The 24,267-nt window shown below is 39.1% G+C and overlaps 1 protein-coding gene across 5 annotated transcripts in view; it reads left to right on the forward strand.

Moving 5' to 3' along the window:
• The window catches only part of INSC (INSC spindle orientation adaptor protein), a 123,090-nt gene that overhangs the window by 20,931 nt on the left and 77,892 nt on the right, over nucleotides 1-24,267 (forward strand). For 3 of the 5 annotated variants that reach the window (XM_074885004.1, XM_074885006.1, XM_074885002.1), the window contains exon 2: nucleotides 16,934-17,027. In XM_074885004.1, the coding sequence (XP_074741105.1) occupies nucleotides 16,975-17,027 (53 nt within the window). In that variant the 5' untranslated portion in view covers nucleotides 16,934-16,974. Of the gene's footprint in view, nucleotides 1-2,959; nucleotides 3,032-13,452; nucleotides 13,549-16,933; nucleotides 17,028-24,267 lie in introns of all 5 variants that reach the window. The other 2 variants (XM_074885003.1, XM_074885005.1) reach the window with 2 other exon arrangements.

The raw sequence follows: 24,267 nt of genomic DNA on the forward strand, positions 1-24,267 counted from the left end.
AATTAATCATTACAAACAGCCACTCTGGAATTCTTGCTCATAGAAGTGAGTGAATACATATTAAGTGTAGAAAGGGTTTCATTGTGCCAGCAGCTTTAGAAGAACTGAAACAGCAAGGAAAAAAAAAAGAGAGTAGTCCATTTAAAGGTATCCTTTGAATAGAGATGCTGGCTACAGTTGTATTTTCCGTAATGTGTTGCCTGCAGTCTCCCAGCAAACTTCACTTGCTGGCATAGGCAAGTGCAACTCCCATTAAACTTAGCAGGAGCTGTGCTTGCTGAATTTGGCCCTCTGCCTGTAGAAAATTAAATGCATTGGCAGGTTAGCCAGAGGAAAGTGTTCTTCTATTTGGGGTGCTCGGCACTTTTCTGAGGCATTCTGGGCTTGCGGAAGAGAGAAATTCTCCAAAGTCAGGGCTAGCCAGGAGGGCTCAGACAAATTTCGTCTTCATTCTCCTCTGTATTAAATGCTAGGAGGCCCAAGAACTGTGCAAAGCATGGTCACTGGCAGGCTCAGGATGCATAGTAGCCTTACCAGCACCTTGGATCTAGTGTTCGTACCCATAATAAGGAGAACTTCTCCATGATTTTCTCTTTCATGAGGCAGGGGTTTGACAGGGGACATCAAAGTCATGGCTTCAGCCTTTTTCCAGGTGTGGTGGCCACACTAGCATGTATACAGTGGGGACTGTAATGTGTGTGTGCTCATACATGAAAGCACACCCTTCAGCACCTGGAAAAGAAGAGAAGAATGTGTGAAGAGGTCTTCAAATCTAAGACTAGTTTTGAGTTATCAAAGTGTGATTGTTCTCCCTTCTTCTAGGCTGTGTTTTAGCCCCAACATGCACTTCTCTAGCTTGTCCTTTATTTGATTATTTTTCTGAATCCCCCTCTTAATTTGTGAGGGCAGCTGAGCTGTCCTTTCTTGGGATTTCATGAATTAAAAATACCCCACTATACAAATGTCTTGGGAGATTCAGTTCTGTTTCTGAAAGTGAGGTAGGCACTTAGTAGTATAAATCCCATTACAAATAAATAGGATAATTGCTCATCCCTATTTTTTTAAAAAAATTGAAATTTGGTCTCCTGCTAGCATGTATTTTAAAAAAAAAATAGATACTTTGTGTATTACTTGAAACTGTGCTTAAAATAAAGCAGTTTTAAAAGATGCTGGTTACTAGTGATCCTTGCATTATATGATGACTTACTTCTGAAGTGGACAGAATTATATTATCTGGAGCTGCAACACTTCGGTCTCTCTTACAATGTTTACAATAAAAATCTGATGCTGACAAGTATTGCGGAGTATATTTATTCTCTTGCTGTGGATTAAACAATTGATTCTGAAAGATTAAAATGCCCCACCTGCCTTCTTGCACACTTCTGTTTTGCCGTGTCAAACAATATAAAATGAATACTGCACTTCCCTCTACCTAATTGAATAATTTACTGTAAATAGCTGTCATTTACTTTAGAGCAGTAGGGGATCATTAGCCAAATGGATGTGAGTAAGTCATGCCTTTAATGCGTTAGAGGGGCCTAAAATGGAATCATCTAAATGGGACCATCAATACAGCATGCTGAATTAAGTCAGAGGCACTTAAAAGCTTTAAGTCCTCTTTCTTGTAAATTACATGCTCCCTCGGCAGAAAGGTAATCAAGAACTTGCATAAAATATGGCATCTTTGTTTCAAAGCTTTATTTTTAATGAATAAACCAGTACAATTTAGATGACATGATTAGTAGGTATAACTGTGTTTTGGATTTCCCTCATTTTAATTACTTCCCTTCCTTACTGATTGAAGCCTTCTTGCTTGCAAGCAGCTACTTGTGCTGACTAATATTGGCTCTATTCCGTAAATAAGATGAGCAGGTAATAAAATATATTTTCTTGACTTTTATGGGTATATGACCTGATAATTATTTGCAGAAGTTGGTATTTTGTATATGTAATTTTAGAAAGGTCCCAGTCAATCTTAACTGCTAAATGTACAATACGTTTTTGGCTTATTTCACTGCTGAAGTCAGTGGAGGGCTGTTGGGTACTTTAATGCTTCTGTCCTTCTCATTGACGACTCCTGGCTCTATCTAGTTCTTCCATTCAGTTGCATGTTACCCTGGAAAAGATTGGTATTCATTTGAAATCAGAAGCTAAACTTTCAATGACATCCTAAGAGGAGGATGCAATACAGGTAGCAACTGTCTTGAGGTGTGAAACTTGATTTTAAAATTATTTTAATTGTAACTTTGGTAGTTTATATTACCCATAAGAATGTTTAGTTCTGAAGTTTACTGATGTTTCTTCAACCATTCTGTGACTACGTGATACCGGCTTCTGAGTCACAGTGATTTTGTGGGAACAAGTGCCACACGTTTTACAAAAAAGCATTTCCCTTCTGAGTTTTAACTTTGCTCTGTTTTATTTTTCTAATCTTTTAGGGGTTCTAGGACATTAAGGTTCTTGTCCTATTTTTCCATGTTTATTTCCTATTGAATTCCCCTCTTAATCATCTCCTCTCAGTGGTCAACCATTTCACTTTTTTTAAAAAAAAACCCAAACTTTTTTCTGTGCTCTAGGCTTTCAACTCACATGTACGAGCTCTTCATTTCTTGGAATTACATTTGGGCAGATATTTTAAAATCAACTTGAGGTTCAAGGGCTGTAAATAAACAAAAAAGCCCTGCACCCCCCCCATTGCAAACATGATCTGTCACTGCACTGAAGAGAGTAGAAGAATTTGATACATGGTTACTTCAAAATATGGAGAACTTAAATAACTTGCTGCGTCGCCGTGAGGGAGTTGGTGACAAACCATGTTGTGGGAAGCAGAACAATTTCCTTATTTTCATTCCCTAGCTGTAACCACTACCCTGTTTCCTGTAACTGATATTTTTTTTTCTCCTTCTTACTAAAATGTTGTTTTAAAGGTAAATTCATCTTGTGCTTTGAAACTTTTCAGAATCTGCTTATGAACTGCTTTCACTTTTATTGGATGAGTCATGAGTCGAAAGCTCTGTCCTGTAGTTCCACCGTGAGTAATGTTTAGCATTTTCTTGGGTTCTATTTTAGAAGACTATTAAATTAAAAAAGACTCTGGTTTTTGATATCTTAATGGATAATTAGGTGGCTGGGTCTCAGAACTGATTTACATTTACCACTGCAGTAACTTAAATTTTTTCCTCCAATTCAAGGATGTCACTTTTTTACTTGCATGTACATGTTGCTGGTCATAGCTCTCCATCTTTAAATAAATAAAAACATTTAAGTTTGAGACTGCTGTATAAGTATTGATTCTGGTTTTGGGGACAGTTTTTCAGAGGTCCATATTGACAGTAACTACCAAAGCTGGCCCATCTATACAAGCCTCAAGTTACCTACATGACATTCAAGTTGTGGTAATGGATGTAGATGGCATGTGGCTTCAGGAATCCTGTTCTTTCACCTGAGCACTGACTGAGAGGGGTCATGGGCTGTTCCCCTGAAATCTCTGTGCTGAGTCTTGTCCAGATAATGTGTATCTCCAGAAAAACTTATATGTGCAATCTCTACTGCTGATGGGGCAGACTCTCTCCCTGACTGCTCAGATGGCAGATCCTTCTTCCTCTTGGATGCCAAAGCTCTGGCACATCAGTAGATGGGTATTGGCAATACCTACCCAGTTATTTGACATGCATGGCCCTCACGTATTTACTGGTATAACATAAGTGTAATTGGCACAGGCAGTTCTTTGGATCCAGCTGATGTAAATGTTGGATTGTTGTTAGCATCTCTAAGCCTAGGCACCCTGAGAATAATGAAAGCCCTATTTGCAGGTGGAATTTGTGTGTCCCCATGGGGGATTAGGTATATGTCTCTCTTCTTGCTGAGGCCAATTATTGGCTTCAGTTGCATTGGCAATAATGGGAGATGATGGGTATTTGGAGATCAGTAGAATTTTCTGAGGGTGATCATGTAAAATGGAGATGTATAAAAGTCTTAAACATGAAATTCTCTCTTGAGGTGGTAGGTGGAAAAATGCTGGTATTTTAATAGTGAAATGAGCTCTCTGGAGAGATTTGGAGTTTACTTGTCTACTCTTGCAAATGGGAGATGGTCTGTTCCATAGCCCACATATCACAGGTAACAACAGAAACAAGCTTGAAGACTGAAGTTTTCAGGGCAGTAGATCATCTCTGTGACCTCTTGGTGTGATCACACCTGAGATCGTCAACACCAGATCTCTGGGAATGGAAGTTCATGGAGAACTTCCACACTTAAAGATTTCCTTGGTTTTACCAGTCTTGTGTCTGGAGGGTTAGTAGTTGCATCGGAAGGGAGCAAACAGACTGCTTTCCAAATGTGAATCTAACATGAATCCGTTTGTTTGACTTTCAGTGTAGTATTAATGAGCAAGTTCTGTGGCATAGTCATAAATAACTGCAAGGCTCAAGCCAAAATTGTGGATAAAAAACCAAGGTCACAGTTGTGTTTTTCTATGGGGAGGAAAAATAAAGTCTGGAATCTGAGCACTCCTAAGGCTAATGATTAGGAATTCATTGAATTTGGCTGCTAACAGCAAAAGCTTGGCTCTAGGACCAATACTTCCAACTGATTCTGGTGTCTGTGTCTCTACTTGTGTCGTCACAAACTATTAAAAACTCATGATAATAACGAGAAATATTTATCAAAACATTAGCCCTTTTCTGCAGTGAGACTTGTACTGTTTAGAAGATAATTTTTCTCTTCTTTCAATATCACTCTTTAGAAAAATCATGAGAATAAATAATACAGCTGTCCTGGAACAGACTGTGAAGTAGTTCATCCTGTACTCAAAACTTGTGTGCCAGTTCCTTTGTGTAATAGGTTACGGAACATCAGCTGAGGAGCACAGTTACTGTAGTTTAGCTGATAGATGTGAAGTTGCTGGGCTCCAGTAACTTGGTATGTATCTGGGAGTTATGCGATGTATCAATGAGCATAGCTTGTATACCTTCCATTTGGGGCTTTATTAAGTAAAAGTACTGTGACATGTAGTAGTCACTTTTTAAAATCAAACTACACAGGTCCCTACTGAGCTACAATATTTGTAGGAATGGTAATGTGTAAACAGAGTTATGATGTATATTACTTAATATTGTTATAAGCTGATTCAGGATGTTGTGTTGACTCTACAGCATAGCTGGATTTTAAACAAAAGACAAAAAACAAAAGGCCTAGCATAAAGCCCTCTGTTCTGTACTAATGTTTCTGTCCTTGCACTGAGTGTAAGTGGCAAACCATGAAGCTCACTCTTTCCCATTTCCACTGAATGCATAGTCATGCAAGATTTTCATTGATAGACACATTTCGGGAAAAGGGCATCCAGCTTTGTTTTGTTAGGATCTGTTATAAGCTCTCAGGTACAGCATAGTTCTTCACATGTACATCCATCAGCACCTAACCTTGCTAACAAACAATACTTCTCTCCTTGTGTCTCTTCCTATTGTTTTGTTGCCTGTGCTCTCCTCCTTGACCCTTCCATACTAAAACTTCAGCCTATGAATTGGAGGGAGACAGGGGAGAAACACTAAAAAAACCCAAACAAACCACCACCAACAAAAAAGCCAAACAAAAAACCAAACCACAAAACCCCATGAAAACTGCCATTACATCAGCTAATACCATTTGAACTTTTTTCACTTGGCCTTTTGGAGCTCTGCAGCCAGGGGCTCAGGAGTGCTCTTGACACAAAGACTGAGTGCAGCATGTTGACTTGAAATAGGCTTTGCACTTCCAGCTCCAAGCAGTTCCCAAGAAACAACTTGATCTCTGGTGTAAATCTGATCTAATGTGTACAGGCTGCAAAGTGCCCCCCCCAGCCTTTAGATTTGGTAGGGATTTCTGGATTTGCTCTGGTCATGTTACAGCTGCCCCTGAGACATTGAATACAGCAATGATCCTACAGAGCAGTTTTGCCTCTAGTCCTGCTAGGGATTCCTTATCTGTGTTGTTATTACAGCTTTTTGGCTCTTTCACGTTGTTTTGTGTGAAGGACAGAGGGAGAAGAAAATGTCTGGTGATTGGATACTCTTTGGCTGTGGTTCAAAAACATAAATGCAGTATTTTCTCCTTAAAAATAGAAAAAGCCCACTGCTGCTTTATTACTTGACCTTTATGTAGAACTATAATGACTAGGCAACACAGTTCTGCTGACAGGCTGTCTGGAAGTGTTAATTGGAGTTACTAAAAGAAAAAATCAAGAAATAGAAACAACACTCAAATGTTGCTGCCAGCTCAAACCTTCGTATTTTTTGTGTATAGGTAATTTCACAAGCATACCCTGATTTTAATTTTTTTCAGCTTGTAGGAAGAAGGTTGTGTTTGTCTACTGGATTTGTTGTCTTTATCTAGATAAAGACACGCTTAACGGTAGAGATTGCAATTAGTATGAAGATAACCTAGTGGAGGACAATCACTGTTTGGAGAGCTGGGATTGAAAGTACATCACTCAATCACATGTGTTTTACATGTTTCTTGGTTGTTGCTAAATTGGATCTCCTTGTATTCTGTTGAGATATCTTATTAGCAGGCAATAACTTTGACATTTCTTATTTCTTCTATTTTAATTTTTCTGTAGCTCTGTGATGTCCTTTTCTTTCTTTTCCACACTATGTTGAGGAAAGTGGGGAAAAAAAATATGATAAACTTTAGTGATAGAACTATCCAGTTTATTAGTAATTCAAATAGAGAGGTTGCTCAATGACTAGAGATCTATTCTTGGCCTTTTGTGTTTGTGTTAACTTCTAGGTGAACGTGTGTTTATCTGTATTGGTCTAAAGCTGGTTTCAAGGTTTTTGGAGTTATGACAAAAAAGAGCAATTGGATATTAACTCTGTAAAATGAAAAACTTAATAGCTTCTGGCAAATATTTTGAAAATACCATCACTGTTTACCAGGTAATGCCTTGTGATACTTCCAATAGAGACTTGGCTAGTGTGGGCTGTGACCTGAATTAATAATATTGTTTTGCTCATCTCTGTTAAAATGTCAGATATTTTTTTTTTGTTCTTTAGAGGAATATCAATGTAAGTAAAGATGTCTTTCAGACTGCCTGTATGACTAACTAGAATTGATATTAAGGAAGATGAAATCTTTTCATTACGGAAAATGAATTGTATAGAGAGATGTGCAAAGCTATTATTGTCATCTTTCCTTGCAGCGAGTTACTTGTGTAGGTCCTTACTCTTTTTACCTTCATTGAAGTTGTTAAATACAATGTTATTGTCTTCTCTATGTACTTATTTACAGTATTAAACACTGGCATATTTGGTTTCAATTTGTACTTGCCTCATGTTTAACTCTGGGTAAGTCACTTAATTTCTGTTTCTCTTTCCTGCCTGGATAGGGAGATAATATTCTTTTCTTTCTTTTCATTTTAAGCTCCTTCTGGGATTTTTTTTGATGTTTGGAGGGGAAATAATGAATCTTAGCTGTAATTTCATTACACTTAAAAGCCTCATGTTAACAAATAACAGAAAACCATGATAACCTGTAGGCATTTCTTCAGAGCAGTGTAGTCTACACTTGTACAGGCTTTAGAAGGTAAGGTGCAAAAATCTCCTACTTTTCTTTGTGCCCTACAAAATGTCTAGTTGAAATAACAGCCCTTTTATTTCTGATTTCTCCACACAGAGACTGGGAAGACACAAGATCCCAGCTCCTGTTGAGGGGACAAGATGAAATCCTTTAGACTGGATGTTGTTTGCATGTAGCTATGGTGTCAAGGGTAAATCAGACCAAAGCAGGGGAATTTCACCTGAATTAATTTATTGCCAGCCGACACAAACCTCTGACCTCTAATACAGATGTTGAGGTTGAGCCCCCAGCCTGGCCTCAACTGCCCATATTTTCAGGGAGACCTAGGAGGTTGAGGTGGTGCTGGCAGTGGTTTCCTCGTGGTCCCCCTCATGGTGGTTGCAAACCCCTCCTCAGCTCAGCCCTGAGGCTGCTGGCCTGGCAGTGCAGTTTGGGCTGGGTTCTGCTGCTGGGGTTTAGCTTACCAGTTCCAACTGGTGGGCAGCAGCTGGGGACTCCCCTCTCAGGTGGTGTGGGGGCCCTCAGAGCCACACCTGTGAGGTACTGCATTTACAGCTGGCATGTCCCCAGTTGCTGCTTTATATCTAGTTGGGGATGGCGGGGGTGGGCATGGAAGAAAAAAAAAAGTAAAAGGAGGAGGAGTTGTTCTTCAGTCTGATGGCAAACTGGCGAGGAGGAAGCCCTTGTACTATGTAGGGGCCATTGATGCAGGCACCACCATGGCTGACAGCCTGTTTATCTGTTTCTCTTCAGAAATACCTTTAAAACCAAGAGGTGGTGACCAGGAACAGGGATGCCCCTATTGAGACTTGTGTTGGTACAGGTGATGTCAAATTGGCTGTTTGGTTTAAGAAGGGAGCGGGGGAAAGCACTATGCAGTCTGTCAGGAAGCAAGGGAAGTGTAAATACAGAGGAGTTATACTTCTTAGCATTTTACGGTACCAAGTTGCATTAATACTGCTCTGAGAACCAATAAACATTTTTATATGGTGATTATTCTGCATCACACAAAAGATAAAATATAGCTCTGGAGTGCACCAACTTGCCACCTATTATTCAGTTCCTGAACCTCAAAAGCAAATTCTTTTCAACTGCCTCTAAAATGCTAATTGCTAGAAATGTGACCACTAATCAGTTTGCTCCCATAATACTGCCATCTATATAAATTGGTGTGCCCCTTCTAGAAGGGGAGATTTTAAAGACTTTCACTGATAAGATTGAAAAAAAAAGATGCTAAGTGATTAGTCCAGTGGCTTTTTGCCCAAAATAACTTTCAGGGGATGGAGGGGGAGAAAGGAAATCTTAATCTGTTATGCCCTTCTCTATCTCCTTATTTTAAATATTTTCATAATGTAGTCATTATGATGTAAACTGCATCCTTCTAGAGATTTTATATCTAAATGGGAAAATTTGCTAAAGATACATTGTAAGAAAACTCATGCCTTGGCAAAAAGAGTGACTGTAGTGCATGTGATAGATCTCCTCCATTCCTAATCTCCGTGTCATGGAGAAAACTGGATTACCTGCCCAATGTAGAATCATAGAACGTTTTGGGTTGGAAGGGACCTCAAAGATCATCTCGTTCCAATGCTGCTGCCATGGGCAGAGACACCTTCCACTAGACCAGGTTCCTCAAAGTCCCATCCAACAAGGCCTTGAACACTGCTAGGGAGGGGGCAGTCACAACGTCTCTGGGCAACCTGTTCCAGGGTCTCATCACCCTCACAGTAAAGAATTTCTTCCTTACATCTAATCTAAATCTACCCTCTTCCAGTTTATAACCATTACCCCTTGTCTTACCCCTACACTCCCTGATAAAGAGTCCCTCCCCAGCTTTCCTGTAGCCCCTTTAAGTACTGGGAGGCTGCTATAAGGTCTCCCCGGAGCCTTCTCTTCTGCAGGCTGAACAACCCCAACTCTCTCAGCCTCCTGATCATCTTCATGGCCTCCTCTGGACCTGTTTGAGCAGGTCCATGTCCTCATGTTGGGGGCCTCAGACCTTGCACTTGGCCTTGTTGAACTTCATGAGGTTTGCACGGGCCTGACAGCCAAGGTCCCTCTGGATGGCACATCCATTCCTTCCAGCGGGTCAACTGCACCACGCAGCTTGGTGTTGCTGGCAAACTTGCTGAGGGTGCACTCAATTCCACTGTCCATGTCGCCGGCAAAGATGTTAAACAGTGCTGGTCTCAACACTGACCCCTGAGGAACGGCACTCGTCACTAGTTGCTACTTGGACATTGAGCCGTTGACTGCAATTCTTTGAGGGCAGCCACCCAGCCAGTTCCTTATCCTATGAGTGGTCCATCCATCAAATCCATGTCTCTCCAATTTAGAGACAAGGATATCATGCAGGACAGTGTTAAAAGCTTTGCACAAGACCAGGTAGATGAATGTCAGTTGCTCTTCCCTTATCCAGCAATGCTGTAACCCCATCTTAGAAGGCCACCAAAATTGTCAGGCATGATTTGCCCTTAGTGAAGCCATGCTGGCTGTCACCACTCACCTCCTTATTTTCCATGTTCCCTAGCATAGATTCCAGGAGCATCTGCTCCATGATCTTACTGGGCACAGAGGTGAGACTGACTGGCCTGTAGGTCCCTGGGTCCTCTTTATTTCCCTTTTTAAAAATTGGAGGTTATGTTTCCCCTTTTCCAGTCAGTGGGAACTTCACTGGACTGCCATGACTTCTCAAATACAATGGAAAATGCCCTAGCCACTTCATCCACCAATTCCTTCTGGAACTACGGATGCATCTCATTAGGTCCCACAGACTTGTGCACCTTCAGGTTCTGTAGATGTTCTCGAACCTGATCTTCTCCTGAATGGGTCTGTGCTTCCTCTTCTGTGCAATCAGATCTTCTGGTTGCATTGCAGATATTCTACTTAGTGTGTTTCCATATGATTCACTTGTTAAAATAAAGAAATGGAATGAGCAATCCAACATCCCTTGCTTTAAAACCAGATTTTTGCATTGTGGTGGTTGCAAAGAAATTACGTGTTCAAGGAGGGCATCCTGAAGGCTCTAAAACCAGAACAGAATTGAAGGAATCAAACTCTGTATGCAGATGAGTGGGACTGGCTTCAGATTTCTTTTTTTGTTTCCCCCTCCCCAGCCCCAGTATTTGCAGTTGGCAATGTTGTGTTACTTGTGCTGTCTTAAGATCTACAAAGTAATGTTCCTTGTAATTTTCAGGATGATCTATTTGAACTGAGATAGGTCTTTATCTGCCTTTCCTCTTCTGCTCCCCCCTCATTTATAAAGTATAGTTGTGTACAGTAAGGCTAAGAGGAGAAAAATCCAGAACACAAAAGTAGCAGCACAGGCTTCAGCTTACATGAATGGCTACATTAGATACACACCTCCATACCCCTTTTTTAATATACACATATATGATAATATATATTTTATAAATATCTGATATAACAGAAATAATATAAAATAATTTTAAAATAACAATAGAAAATATTTTAGAAAATATAAAAATAATATAATACTATAATATATTTAAATGTGTCAAATATATACTATATTATACAATAAATATATATTTATATATTCAAGGCCAGGTTGGATGAGGCTTTGATCAACCTGATCTAGTGGAAGGTATCCCTACCCAATCCCAGGGGGGTTGGAACTAGATGGTCTTTAAGGTCTCTCTTCTAACCCAAATCATTCTATGATATATAAAAAGGGACGTTGTCAAAGGTAGAGACTTGTTTAAAAGGAGATCCTCTCTGCAGAAAAGATGGGAAGAAATGTGTATTAAAAATAAACCCCTGTGTGAGTGAAAATGGATTTATGCTTCAGATTGTACTTGGAAGTGTAAGACACAAACTACTTGGCAGTGTTTCCTCTTTGATTACTGGTTCCACTAAGAGTGGCTACCATGAATGAATGCTGCAGGTAGCACCTGTTCCCACCTCTCCCTCTTCTAGTTTTTTCTAATTTTGCATTCTAGGACTGTGGTACATACATCTGTGTATATGATCCTATGCTAATACAACCCATTTTAATGCATCATTTGAAGGACTCTTCATTATTTCTTCCTCCTGGTTTTATAGCTGCTTAGATTTGTGACAGCCAGCTTAATTCTGAGTTGGCTTTTACTATTGTAATTAATTCACGTCTATATAAGCCTAATACAAAATGACAACGGGATCCCGAGTCCTCAAATGGTTAGTGTGAAAAACTTCTGATGGACCAGATGTGTTGCTGTAGGACAGAGTGTATGTATTTACTTTCTGACCTATCGCAAATGCTGTCAGAATTTTACTCTTAATTTGATTTGTGGCATTCTATTAACAGTTATTCTGTGTACCAGGAGAATAATAGCTAATGATTCCCAGACTCCCAGAATTGTAAAATAAGGACAGGTACTGTTTGGCAGAACAGAAATTGTAGTTTACTACAGAACTGTTCATATTAATCAAGTGATATCTAGTCTGAAATTACTTTTAGCTAATGACTTCTTATTCTCAGGCTAACCATATTACTTATAGGTAACATGCTCTTCTTGACAATCAAAGGTTAGATGTTGGGATTTCTGTCTTTCAGAAAGAGAAATGATGCTCTTGATTGACCTTATTTTAAAATGTTCTTAGTGTTGAAATTATGATGTTAGGGGTTAGAAATGAATTGGCAAAAGTTCATGGATTTGCCTTTTGATCTAAGCCTGTATAAGGGTGGACATGTGTGCAGTGAATGAGCTCAAAAATGTGAATTTAATTGTGAGTTTCAGGGCTTAATTATTCAGGACATCATTTTGTGATGGAGAACTTTAGGACCATCAGTAGTAGGAGTAAATGAGTCACACTTATTTCACCTTGAATATGTGCTACTACTGTGATACTTTTGGACATGGATGTTTTTCTAACAGAATCCTCACTACTAAAATCCTCCTAATTGTGAGCTTGTTAAATATAAGCTAACATGTTGAACGACAAAGAAATTTAAATTGGAAGATTTTACAAGACGGAATTTGTTTTCCTAGCAGAAATAACATCTTTTGTAGGATGCTAAAAAGCCATGCTGTGCTGTAGAAGCTGCTCTCCAATGCTAAACAGACACAAGCAAGAGGAGGCTCCCAGCTGGGAGTTCCTGTAAGGCAGGTGGAGTCTGTTGGGGAACCAGCGATTTAGCAGGTCCCAGCTACATTGCTGTGCTAAGGGGGCACTGCACAGCTTTCACAGGTGCTGCCAAGCCTGATGCAATAAGACTCCTCCTTCTTTAACTTATAGGTGGGCTAGTTTGACAGTTTTTAAAGCTGTTTTTAGTACTCTCTGTCAGCTGCCAGCATCAGGGCCTGGTGCTTGTATATAAACAAGTTCCCTCTTCCTAGTGGTGTGTTTTTTTGTGGTTTTTTTTCTGGCCATGAAGGTCACACCCTCTGCTGAACACTGCTTTTTTTTTTTTGTGAGCAATGCCTATGTGCTGTTTCAGGTGTGATGCTTTGTTTTCCTCTTGTGTAGTAGTTCTCTGAAAGAAGCTTTGGACTGACTGTCTTCAGTGGGAATGAAATGTGGTTTGTGGTCTGCTTACCTACATCTATCTAGTAAACATGAGGAAATAACGTCTTAAAATCTAATTCAGTGTTGACATGACAAAGAGAAAGATGAAGGACACAAGGAGAGAGTGCTGCCTTAAATACATCTAATTCCATACACACATACTGCTATCTACCAGAAGAACTAAACTGATTATGTCGTTATTTATACTTGTGATGCAAGTTTATGTGCAGACATTTATTTATGTAAAATTCTATATAAGGTATTAAAAAACTGGCCTTCTGAAAGTCCAAGAATGTAAATTTTATTATTTCAGCATAAGCGTTACTTGGGCTTGTACCAAAATGACCAGTATTGCAAACTACAAGTAGTGTTATTTTTTTGGTGCAGGTTTACCTCTCTGACCAGCTGTGAGCCTTACAGTGGCCACTGAAGCCAGTCGAAAAAAGCATTAGCCTCTGCTGCACCACGCTTCTAATGTTGCCTGTTAGTATGTATATACTTAATAAATGTGAGTGTGTGTATATATATGCATAACATATATACAAAACATATGTTTTTATGAAATTTTAAGTTGGAGGGTCATCTTGTAAATGGTTGTTAGGAGAAAGGTCTCTGACTTCAGGCACCATTTCAGATCTGTGGCTCTGCCTGCAGCCACACTGTTTCCACCATCTGTGAGGAAGCAGCTAGTGAGAAGGATTAAAAGGCGTGTGGGCATATGCTTACAATTTCTGTATCCTTGAGTGTGTGTGCTCAGGTGCATGCCACCAGTTTTAGTTGCGTACAGCCATTGTGTGAAAGCTATTGAACTTATTGGTGCCTCTGCACAGATACTCAAACAGTAGTTGCTGCAGTGGTTGTGCACATTGCCCTACCCATGTTTCAGTCCCCTTGGAGAGGTTTTCATGACAGGCTGCTAGTGTATGTGTTTCTGTTACTAACAGTGTATATCTCTTCTTTCATGTCTGTTGTTGTGTATTGGCCAGAGTAAAGAAGTCTTTGACCCCGAGAAGGATGGTTTTTGTAGAAGATGAAACATTTGATACTCTGAAAGTTTCTTGCTTTGACCTGAGGTGAAGCTTAGGTGGTCTTCTACATGGTCAGCTACAGTAGGAGACCTTCCTTTTAGGAAGGTCTAGAGCTCAACACCATGTTGTGGCCTTTAATAAAAAGCAACATCAAGTAAACAGAAGGATTCATCAGTCCTGTCACGGTCTTTACTAGAAAGTACAGTCATCTTGGCCTTACATGGAAAGGTGAATGAGAACATCGAAAACTGAACAATGTCTGCCACTGAGCACTGTAATTGCCCAGCATGTGGAGGAGCCATTCTGAGCAGGACCAGAAGCCTGTACTGTATCAGTCACCGGGTCTCCAACTTCTCTTGTAGTCATGGGTTTAGGCAGGCTAGTGTGGTATTTGCTGTCCTGGGGGTACAGTTGGTTCTCTGACAGACTGGCAGGTGCTTGGGAAGAGCATTTCCTCATGTTGTCAACATTAACTTGGGCTTAAAAAATCGAGCTAATATCTAATCATAGTCTTGAGACAGACTGTTTGGTTAAGATATTGGTGTGGCATTTTGTTACTGTTCCTGGAGCATCAGTGACCTCTAAGTAGGAGTTGATCATGTTTTTAAAGGCTCTCGGCCATAATATGAATGTATGTTTTGTGGGAAGACAGCATATAAAAAGCTGCATTTTTGTCAGGTTTCTAATTTATAGGGAACAATATCATGCAATAATCTAATTCATGTCTGTGTACATTATGTCACTGATCACAAGTAATGGAGTACAAGCAGATGCTTTGATTTATATGCGTAGAAATTGTTAGTGGGCTGAGCTAATGGTGAAGTAGCTTTAGCTCTCCAGAGGGAAGCTGTTGATTTTGTGTTGATAGCATAAGAAGGTCAATCCTGTGCCTGATGCTGAGCAGGAGATAGCTAGTGTTCATGAAGTCTGTATTTCTGCAGGCTGAAAGACTATTTTCTTGGTCCTTTACATGATAAGATTTAGGAGAGGAAAATTCATCTTGGAGATTAAGATTTTATGCAGATGTGTTCATCTTTCATTAAGGATATCTTCTCCAAACAAAGACAGTGATAATCATGATAACTGGCTATTTCCAGTAAATCTTGATTGTATGATTATTTGTATTAAATTTTAAAGAGACAACAAATTTCTACTAGTAAAAAGAAATGCAGATAGCTGATTTATTCCAGTTGTTATTGAAGTCTGTGCATTGTATGCTAAATGCTTTAAAAAAACCCTCAATAACAGTAAGCTCGTTTTTCAGATCTTGATGTGTCATGGGAGCAGAAGGATACACACTAATATTTTCATACATGGGCATATGAATTTTCAGGCACAGTCTATCAAATATCTATAGTCTTTGTAAATCAGAGAATTCAGTAACACTTAAACTGCCTATTTTATTTATTTTTTTTTCTAAACAGATTCTTCTCCCATATTTCAATACACTCCTTCATTAGATGCATTGGACTAAGAAGATCAAGTTTGTTATTTCCAGGAAAATTTGGGGAGTAGGGAGGAACACAGGACAACACCATAACCAAAGCAATCTGGTGCTAATAGTGGCCAGAGCATGTGAATGCATTGCTTCGGTTGTAATACTTTTATGTACTCGGGACAATGTTTGTGGAATCTTGGGGGAAAAAACAAGGACATGCATTAGCAATGAGATCAGTTTGCTAGAAAAGATGCTGAGGACCACTCTGTGTCAATTAAGAGCAATTTGGAGTGGCAAATATCTTAAATGCTGGCTGACTCAGCTTGCAGAATGTAGCCAATAACCAAATGGCAGAATTTCACAACTGGCTACATCAAAAACATTCTGCCTCAGTTGGTGACACAAAGATCATTGATTTCCTGTGTAAAGTATTTTCTCCAAGAGTGAGATCCATTGATCCCTGTTTTTGCTTCACATCTAAGAAAGCATCATTTCCTCGCTGTTCCTGTCTCTTCCTCCAAATTCATTCATCTCCTTCCTGTTCATCCCGAGTCATGAATTAATCTTTCCCTTAAAATATTTTGCATTAGTTTTCCTCTAACTATACAGATGAGTGGGAGTGACTTCATTTTTTTCTGGTAGAATAAGTCCTCTCTGGCTTTTGTTGAGAATATGCGTTGATCTATAGTAGGTAATGCCATAATATAAGATGGGGCTAATTCAAAGGAGGAGGGAGAGAGCCACCCCTCCTTTTTGTGAAACAAGGAGTCTCTCTTTTTCCTTGCCTCTTGCTTCTTTCTAGCACATTAGTGGTTGGATGCATCTCTTGGTCACCAGGTAAAAAGGAAAAACATGGAGGAAAAAGATGTGTACAGCACTTCAAACTGATAGAAAAATGAAATTGTAAACATGAAAGGATCCAATACTTCAGGAACTTAGACATCAAAGGTCTTTCTGTAGATGTAGTACTAAATAAACGATCCTGAAATCAAATGAGCGTACACTTGCTTTCTCTTGCAATCTTTCTCATAATAACATGAATAATTACAATCATACTAAATCAATTTCCTCTAGAGTTCAAAATAAATAAGGCTAAATAACAATTTGATGTAATAACTTGATATTAACTCAGAAATGTTCAACCCAGATGGCTTTGACCTGTGCAGTAGTCCAGGAAGTTCAGGAATATGCAAACCATATATTTCTTATGCCATGAAAGATACTTAATGGCCTTGGTTATCTGCTGGAGTTGTGTGGTAGCTTGAGGTAAAAAAAAAAAAGCCTTTTGAATTGTTTTTAGTGAGTTAGCTCCACAGATCAGTAGCAGAATGCAATGTCACAGTGGGCTGACGAGGCCTGAGTATTTCTAGGTTTACTAAATGGCTGTTTGTTTTCTTTCTAGATTCCAGCCTATGGAGAAGTACACATAAGAATAGGATAAATATGGCTTTTAAGAGCGAGGACCACTTAGATTCCCTTCCGTTACCTGTTCAGCGGTAAGTGGTGCACTCTGTCACCCAGACTTGAGTGATTAAATGCCTCTAAGGCTGCAGCTGCACTTTCCTTTGAGGATCCAAAGATGTTAAAACCTCATTTTTTAAACTCAGTTTTAGGTAATTTTCATACAAAATGTTGAGAATGAATGTGGAAATCTGGGAGGCATTTCTCAAGGCATTTGCAAATTTGTATACTTGCAGCCTGGTAAATCATGACAGTGAATATGAAGTTGTCATTTTAAACGGTTGAACATACTTGCAGTAGAGATGTGACTGTATTTGCTGGATCAGTTGTTTGTCATGATGGAAATCACTGGAACTTTCTTCACTCTGTGAAGACTGCTGAAAACTATAAATATCAATTTCTTTAACCTGGTTGACTTTCTTCAGGTGTAGCTATACTAATGATATTAAGGTTATAGTATAATCTCTCCAGCCTGTGGTGCCCTGGTGGGACTAGAGACATTGGTGGGTCTACTAACCAACATGTTTTTAAAATCTAGCTGTTGGCTGGCATCTCGTAGCTGTATCTGCATAGTATAGTTTCACTTCTAGCATAATGGAGGTTCTATGAAAAGGAAAAAATGAATAATGAATGTAATAGCCTTCTGCATTCTCATTGAACTACAGTCTTGATATGTGGCACAACTGATTTTTTTTTTTTTTTTTGGAGGGTGTGGTGAGGGCTGCTGAATGAGGGAATAAAATCAGAAATAAAAAAGATTGGAATTTCAGTCTTTCTCCTAGACTTCTTTCTTCAGGTCCCTTTGTAATTCTTTATCATAATTAACTAGCTGCTGACATGCAATCTCTAAATGTGATGCTTTTCTTCATCAGGAATTTGATATTTCTCTACCTTTTCCTACCCAAGTTTTCCAGCAGATACTTTGATAATGCCATTAAGCTCATAGTCACAGTAAGCCCACATGAGTATATTGTCTTCTGTAAGAAATATTATGTGGAGGAACATAGTTTGGGGATCCCAGGTGTCAAGCTAACCGGTATTGTTCATTAGATTCTAGCCAAAACTTGCATTGGAAATCAGTCAGTCCTAGAAGCCTTGAACAGCCAAGCATGGAGGAGACTAGTATAAACAGCAGTGAGGTGTTCTGTCTCACTTAAAAGTTTAATTTTCTTCCATGGGATGGAGCCATGGAATATCGCTTCAGATGCATGCAGTAGTGAAGACAGACTAATGATTTTGCAATGGAAATGCTCAGGCTAACCTAGTGGTCAGATAAGGTGCCAGATGTCTAGGTTAATTGCTTGGTGATAACTAATGGGTTCCAGAACCTGAACCCTGGATCAAAAAGTCAAAGAAGTTGTTAAAGCCAACTGCTATGCCAGGAGCTTTGGTTGCAAAATTGGCCAGTGAAGCCTCTTACTGTAGTAGAAAACTAGCTGCAAAAAGAACCAAAGGCCCTAGGTCCCATGGATGTCAAGAGCTGATCCAGGCTGATGGTGGCAAGTTTGGTTTGCATATACATAGATGTGGAAATTAGCTGCAGACTCTCTATGCTAGCAACTGGAAATGTGGAGTAGGACTCAAAGGTAACAACAGCATGGAACTGAAAAGCACCGAATTTTGTAGGCTAGAGATTTCTGGAAAAGGAAACTGCCTGCAAGTCAGTTCTATTGCATTTAAGGAAGCAGAACTCTGCCATGCGATGTGAACAAAACCATGCCACCTTACATCAGCTCACACTGTGATGTATCTCAGCACAAGAAGTGATGTGGAGAAGTCCCATATAGCAAGCACTGTGTTCTGGCAAACTACTTGGCTCAGAAGGGTAGTTCTATATAGTGAAATTTAAAAATAAATACGTACTCTCCACCACCCCCAAGTATACATGAAGTGCTTATTTTCCATGTTTATTTTGAAAGAGAATCCTTTTTCCTTTTGATGAGGGTTATTTCAGAGAAAGTCTGTGTAACAAGATGGGCAGAATGAAGTTGTCAGTAGTCAGACAAGTGAAGGCACAAGGAAGGCTGGAACTGAAAATGAGGAAATTTGTTTTTACCTTAAGATTTTTTCAGAAAGGAAACAGTATGGGCTAGATCAATAAAGTCCAGGAACTATACAAAATGCTTTTCTTAATTTTTTTTAAACACTCAGCATAATAGCTTTTCCAAGGAAATGCAATTTATGTGAGATTAAGCTGTTTCTCTGGGTTAGAGGAAGGAGTGATATGGATCCTATAGGGAATTTAAAAGGATTAAGTCTGGTTTCAAAATAACTAACAAGATTCAAGGATTATTTATTATTTATTTTTCCTGTAACCAAGTCTAGGATATATGCCTGTCTCAGGATTCCAGTTCATGCTCCCACTTTTTGTGAGAAGAACTTGAATTCACTTTAAAGGCATGTGCTGTTGTGTCCTGTCACAGGGAAAAGGTAACACAAATCCAGCTGAAGTTAGTCCTGTGTAGCACCACAACCATGCCTTGCTTCGTGATTAGGTCAGAATCTTTCAGAAGCAAAAGCAGACACATTCCCAAGCAAGTATATCTGTCTCCATAGGAAAAGTGTACCACACAAGCAAACTGATTCCAAGTGTTTCCACAGCAGCCATTAAAGTCAACAGTTCTCTTGGCTGTATAAGGAATTCAGAACCGGGGCATTAAACCAAGTCTGTGCTGCATGAATTGTTGTTTACAATCTTCTCACTCCTCAGATTTTGTGGGAAATCACAGCTTGTATTGGAGTCTCTAGAGTATTGAGTCACTATGCTAATGGTTTTCTAACATACTGTCAGACCTACTTTCTCTAATTGACATCTAGAATGCTACGGATACAGTATTTAAAAATATACATTATCCTGAGGAAAAAACAAATTATTGTTATAGAAACTTTATATTCCTGTTTCAGTGAGTTAGGAACTTAGAATTAGTGATAGTTTTGTCTCTTATGACAGAAAACGGTTGGAAGTGGACCACTTTCACAAAGAATTGATCTAGTTACTCTCCAAAAACTGTCAGTAGTCCTACAGAACCATAGAAAATAATTTGTTGCCATCAGTGATGGCCAGTTCACTATAGCGTGAGATGTCTATATATTCCTTAGAGATGTATACATTCTGCAGTAGGGTTGTTTTAGTATAGCTTTTGAAAAATGTTTTGACCCTTTCCTCACATCTTTCTATTGGTATTGGCTTTCCATTTTTCTGATGAGTTTTTCCAGATGGGAAAGCCAATGTAAAAGAAGTTGCCTTTCTCTTCTCTTCCTCTCCTCGCCTCCTGTGTAATGAAAATTCATTGGCCTTTTTGTTTTCCTTAAATTAAAATTTAATTTACTCAAGTTTTTTGCATTGTAGTCATGGTTTCTTGTGCTTTCCATATTGGATAGTAAAATAAGATTCACATTTGGAGTACTGAATCTGAAGTCATTTAGCTAAAGAAAGAGTACTCGTAACAAAGTGAAATAGGACACTTTGTTTCTTGGATTATATGTTCATTCAGTGTTGCAATTGTGAGAAATATGATTAGACATATTTTAAAAAAAGGACTAAAGGAGGGTATTTTAGGGAGATTAGGTAAAAAACCACTACCACCACCAAAAAAACCCTCCCAAACAAAACCTACCAAACAAAAATAAATCAGAAAAAACTTAATCTTGCTGAAAGATGTTGAAGTTTGGGCTGTCTGTCTTGAAGGTACTCTTGAAAATGAAATCGGCTCGGGGCAGAGAGAATTTGTCTTGATCTTTGGAAATGCAATACTGCTGGACTGTTTAGTGCATTGTCTAAACATCCTTCCAACTACAAAAATGAAAGATTATACTTGCAGTTATGATTTCAACTGGATCCAAACAGAGGGCAATGCTGATTATTTAAAGGTCTTTTTTTGTTTGTTTATTTATAAAAGGTGAATACTTTGAGTGTGAGGACCAGGAAGATAAACCTAATTGGTGTCTATATTTAGTTCTTTTTTCTGGTTTTAATACTATTATTATGTTGTTTTCTGGTGGAAGTTTACATCTTCATTGGGATATAGATGAGAATGTTTATCACTGCTTCAGATGAAGGAGGTGAGGCAGAGAAAGTAAACACGACTATCAAATCTAGGTACTTGTGGTTAAGTCTTTTGTAGCATTTAATCTCTCAAAATCACTTCCTTGATTTGATACCCCAAAGCTGGAAAGTTTGCTGCAAGGGACTTCTGTGGCAGAGCAAAAAATAGAATCCAGGTTTCCTGTCTCCTAGTTCTTAACCAAAAGACAGTCCTTCCTCCTTTTGTTACTTTCTTCCTTTTTTTGTTGAACTGAAGATCTGAGTCCTATGAAAGAACAATATGAATGAGGTCATGCCATGCATATTTATAGCCTTGCATTGCTCTTCAGAATGTGCTATGTATCTGCAGGTGGTCTAGAGGATCTGCTTAGGTGTCCTGTTATATAAATTAACATTAACATGCCCTCTTTTATCAAGAATATCAGTGTTAGAGTATCTATCAGCTCTTAAGAAATCTGAATTTCTTCTAGTATGCCTTTTGTGGTTGCATTTTTTTTAAAGCTTACTTCTTGTTTGTCTTAAGTTTTTTATTTCTTGCAGTGCTATTTTTGTATTTCTGCATGGTAGGTAATGTGCTAGCTGGAGATCTGTTCACTTTGCGTGAGTGCTCTCTCTGGTGGAAGGAACTGTGCAAGCTGTAGTGACTAGAAACACAGAATCATCTGGGTTGGAAAAGATCTTGAAGATCATCCAGTCCAACCATTAACCTAACGTTGACAGTTCCCAACTACACCAGATCCCTCAGCGCTATGTCAACCCGACTCTTAAACGCCTCCAGGGATGGGGACTCCACCACCTCCCTGGGCAGCCCATTCCAACGCCCAACAACCCCTTCTGGAAAGAAATGCTTCCTAATATTCAGTCTAAACCTTCTGTGGTGCAGCTTGAGGCCATTACGTCTTGTCTTATCGCTTGTTACTTGGTTCAAGAGACTTATCCCCAGTTCTCTGCACCCTCCTTTCAGGTAGTTGTAGAGGGTGATGAGCTCTCCCCTCAGCCTCCTCTTCTCTAGACTTAAACCCCCCCAGTTCCCTCAGCCGCTCCCCATCAGACCTGTGCTCCAGACCCTTCACCAGCTCCGTTGCCCTTCTCTGGACACGCTCGAGTCATTCAATGTCCTTTTTGTAGTGAGGGGCCCAAAACTGAACCCAGTAATTGAGGTGCGGCCTCACCACTGCCAAGTACTGGGGTAAGATCCCTTCCCTGTCCCTGCTGTCCGCACTATTTCTGATACAAGCCAGGATGCCATTGGCCTTCTTGGCCACCTGGGCACACTGCTGGCTCCTGTTTGGTCTTTTTTTTTTTTAACTATCTTTTAGCTTTCTACTTCATATCTACATGGCTTCTGCACTTTGTTACCACTTCTGTTATTAGTGTCTGTCCTCACAAGATTTGCCTTTTTCTTTTTTTTCTTATAGCACCTTGACTCTTCAAAAATAATCCGTTTGTAAGTATGCACAACTCTAAGACTGTGCTCAAGTTCATAATTAATCACAAAATCATGTAAGCTTCCTTTCTGAAGTTATAAAATTCTTTGCTGAATTGTTATAGGGTAACTGAGTGAAATTAAAAGAATACAAGGTCTACAGAGAACTTTTTTGCTGCACTGGCTGCAGTTTTTATTAGAATATTTTATTTGGGATTTGTTAGCAAGTTTGGTCATGCATGAAGGAGTTTGCAAGTTATAAGAAGTCTTCAGGAAGGCAAAGTTAAGTAGTATTAGCTGTAAACAGTACAGCTTACAAGGAAAACAAAGAGCCTGCAGTGCCTAATCTTTGACTTGATTACTTTCCAGGTCTTTCTGCACTTTAACATATTACAGTAAAGACTGTGTCCTTTTTTTTTTTTCTATTTACTATATAGAACTGATAGTTACCTGTTTTGCAAAACTATTGTGAGTTCTCGACTTTCTATGCAATTTTATGCATATCAAGCAATCTGAATTTAGTATTCTGCTGAAAAGAATGAAGATCCATATTTTTGCGTCTCTTCTAGCAGCTAGGCCATATTATTTCTGTCATTGTGTTAGTAATGTAGCTGTAATTGTTCTTGTTAGCCCTAGAAGGGAGTTAAGGATGAAATCCTGTCTGACTTCAGTATATCCAAAATACCTTTCCTGTATAAAATGCAAGCTCTGTTGGAGCATTCCAGGGATGTTCACCTTCACTGTGCTAACGGAGAGGGAAAGGAACCAAGAGGTCCTCCTTTTACATCTCTTCAGGCAACTCAAAAGCAGAGATCAAACTAATGAAGGGATCCTAATGCTCAAGAAAGCAGACTCACTAAATGTGTCTTACTGTGAGAAAAGACAGTGTTGCCATCTGTCTTCAAAAGGGCAATAAGGTTTGTTGAAGCTTTAATTTTGATTTGAGCATTATACATCATTCCTCCTGATTCTACCCCGGTTATACTGATGATTAATCTTCTTGGCCTTAGGCAAACCACTTTACCTTCCTGTGTCTTTCCTTCCTCCACCTCAGCTGGGGAAACACAATGGAAGTCCTTATTAGCCTATCTCCAGAAGCCACTATTTTAACGATATAGCACTTGATATGTTATGACCTCATATGCCTTGTTATGCCTGATATGTGTGCATCATCCTATTGCACTGTTGCAGGTTGGTAATGTTGAATACAGCTGCTTTCAGTAAATGTGAAAAGTATGTTTCTGTTCACAAAAACTAACTTGTTTCTTCCATGTGTTATATTTTGCGATCGTTTTCACTGTGGTGTTGACTGGCAAGTGAGTCCACTAAACTCTCTTTACAACTGTGGCTATAACAGAGGATGATGATTAATTGCCCATACCTTGTTATGTCTGAGGTGTTTTCCCACAATCTGACTAAAAATATAACTCAATTCATTAAGGATATTTTAATGATCTTACTATGACTTGTCTTCTCAGCTATTTATTAGAAATACTAGTACCATATTGTGTTAAACACAATATTTGTCACTTCAGTTCACATTTCCTGGGAATTTCTTCCTTAATTGCCTGGTCTCTCTTAATCTGCTTCACTGCTGCCTGGGGATGGTGGGAGGATCTTGTAATCAGTTGTTCAGTAACCTGTAATGAGCAAATTTGAGAAAGCTGGCAGAACAGTGCTACAACTTTGTAAATGGTTTTTTCTTTTTTTCCTTTTTTGACAAATAGTATAGTGATCTTAAGAAATGTGCTGCTCTGACCCCATTTCTAGTCTCATTAAATTTGGTAGTGTCTGTTAGTGGTTG

The sequence above is a fragment of the Strix uralensis genome, chromosome 15, assembly GCF_047716275.1.
Source record: "Strix uralensis isolate ZFMK-TIS-50842 chromosome 15, bStrUra1, whole genome shotgun sequence".
In the NCBI taxonomy this organism is placed as follows: Eukaryota; Metazoa; Chordata; class Aves; order Strigiformes; family Strigidae; genus Strix; species Strix uralensis.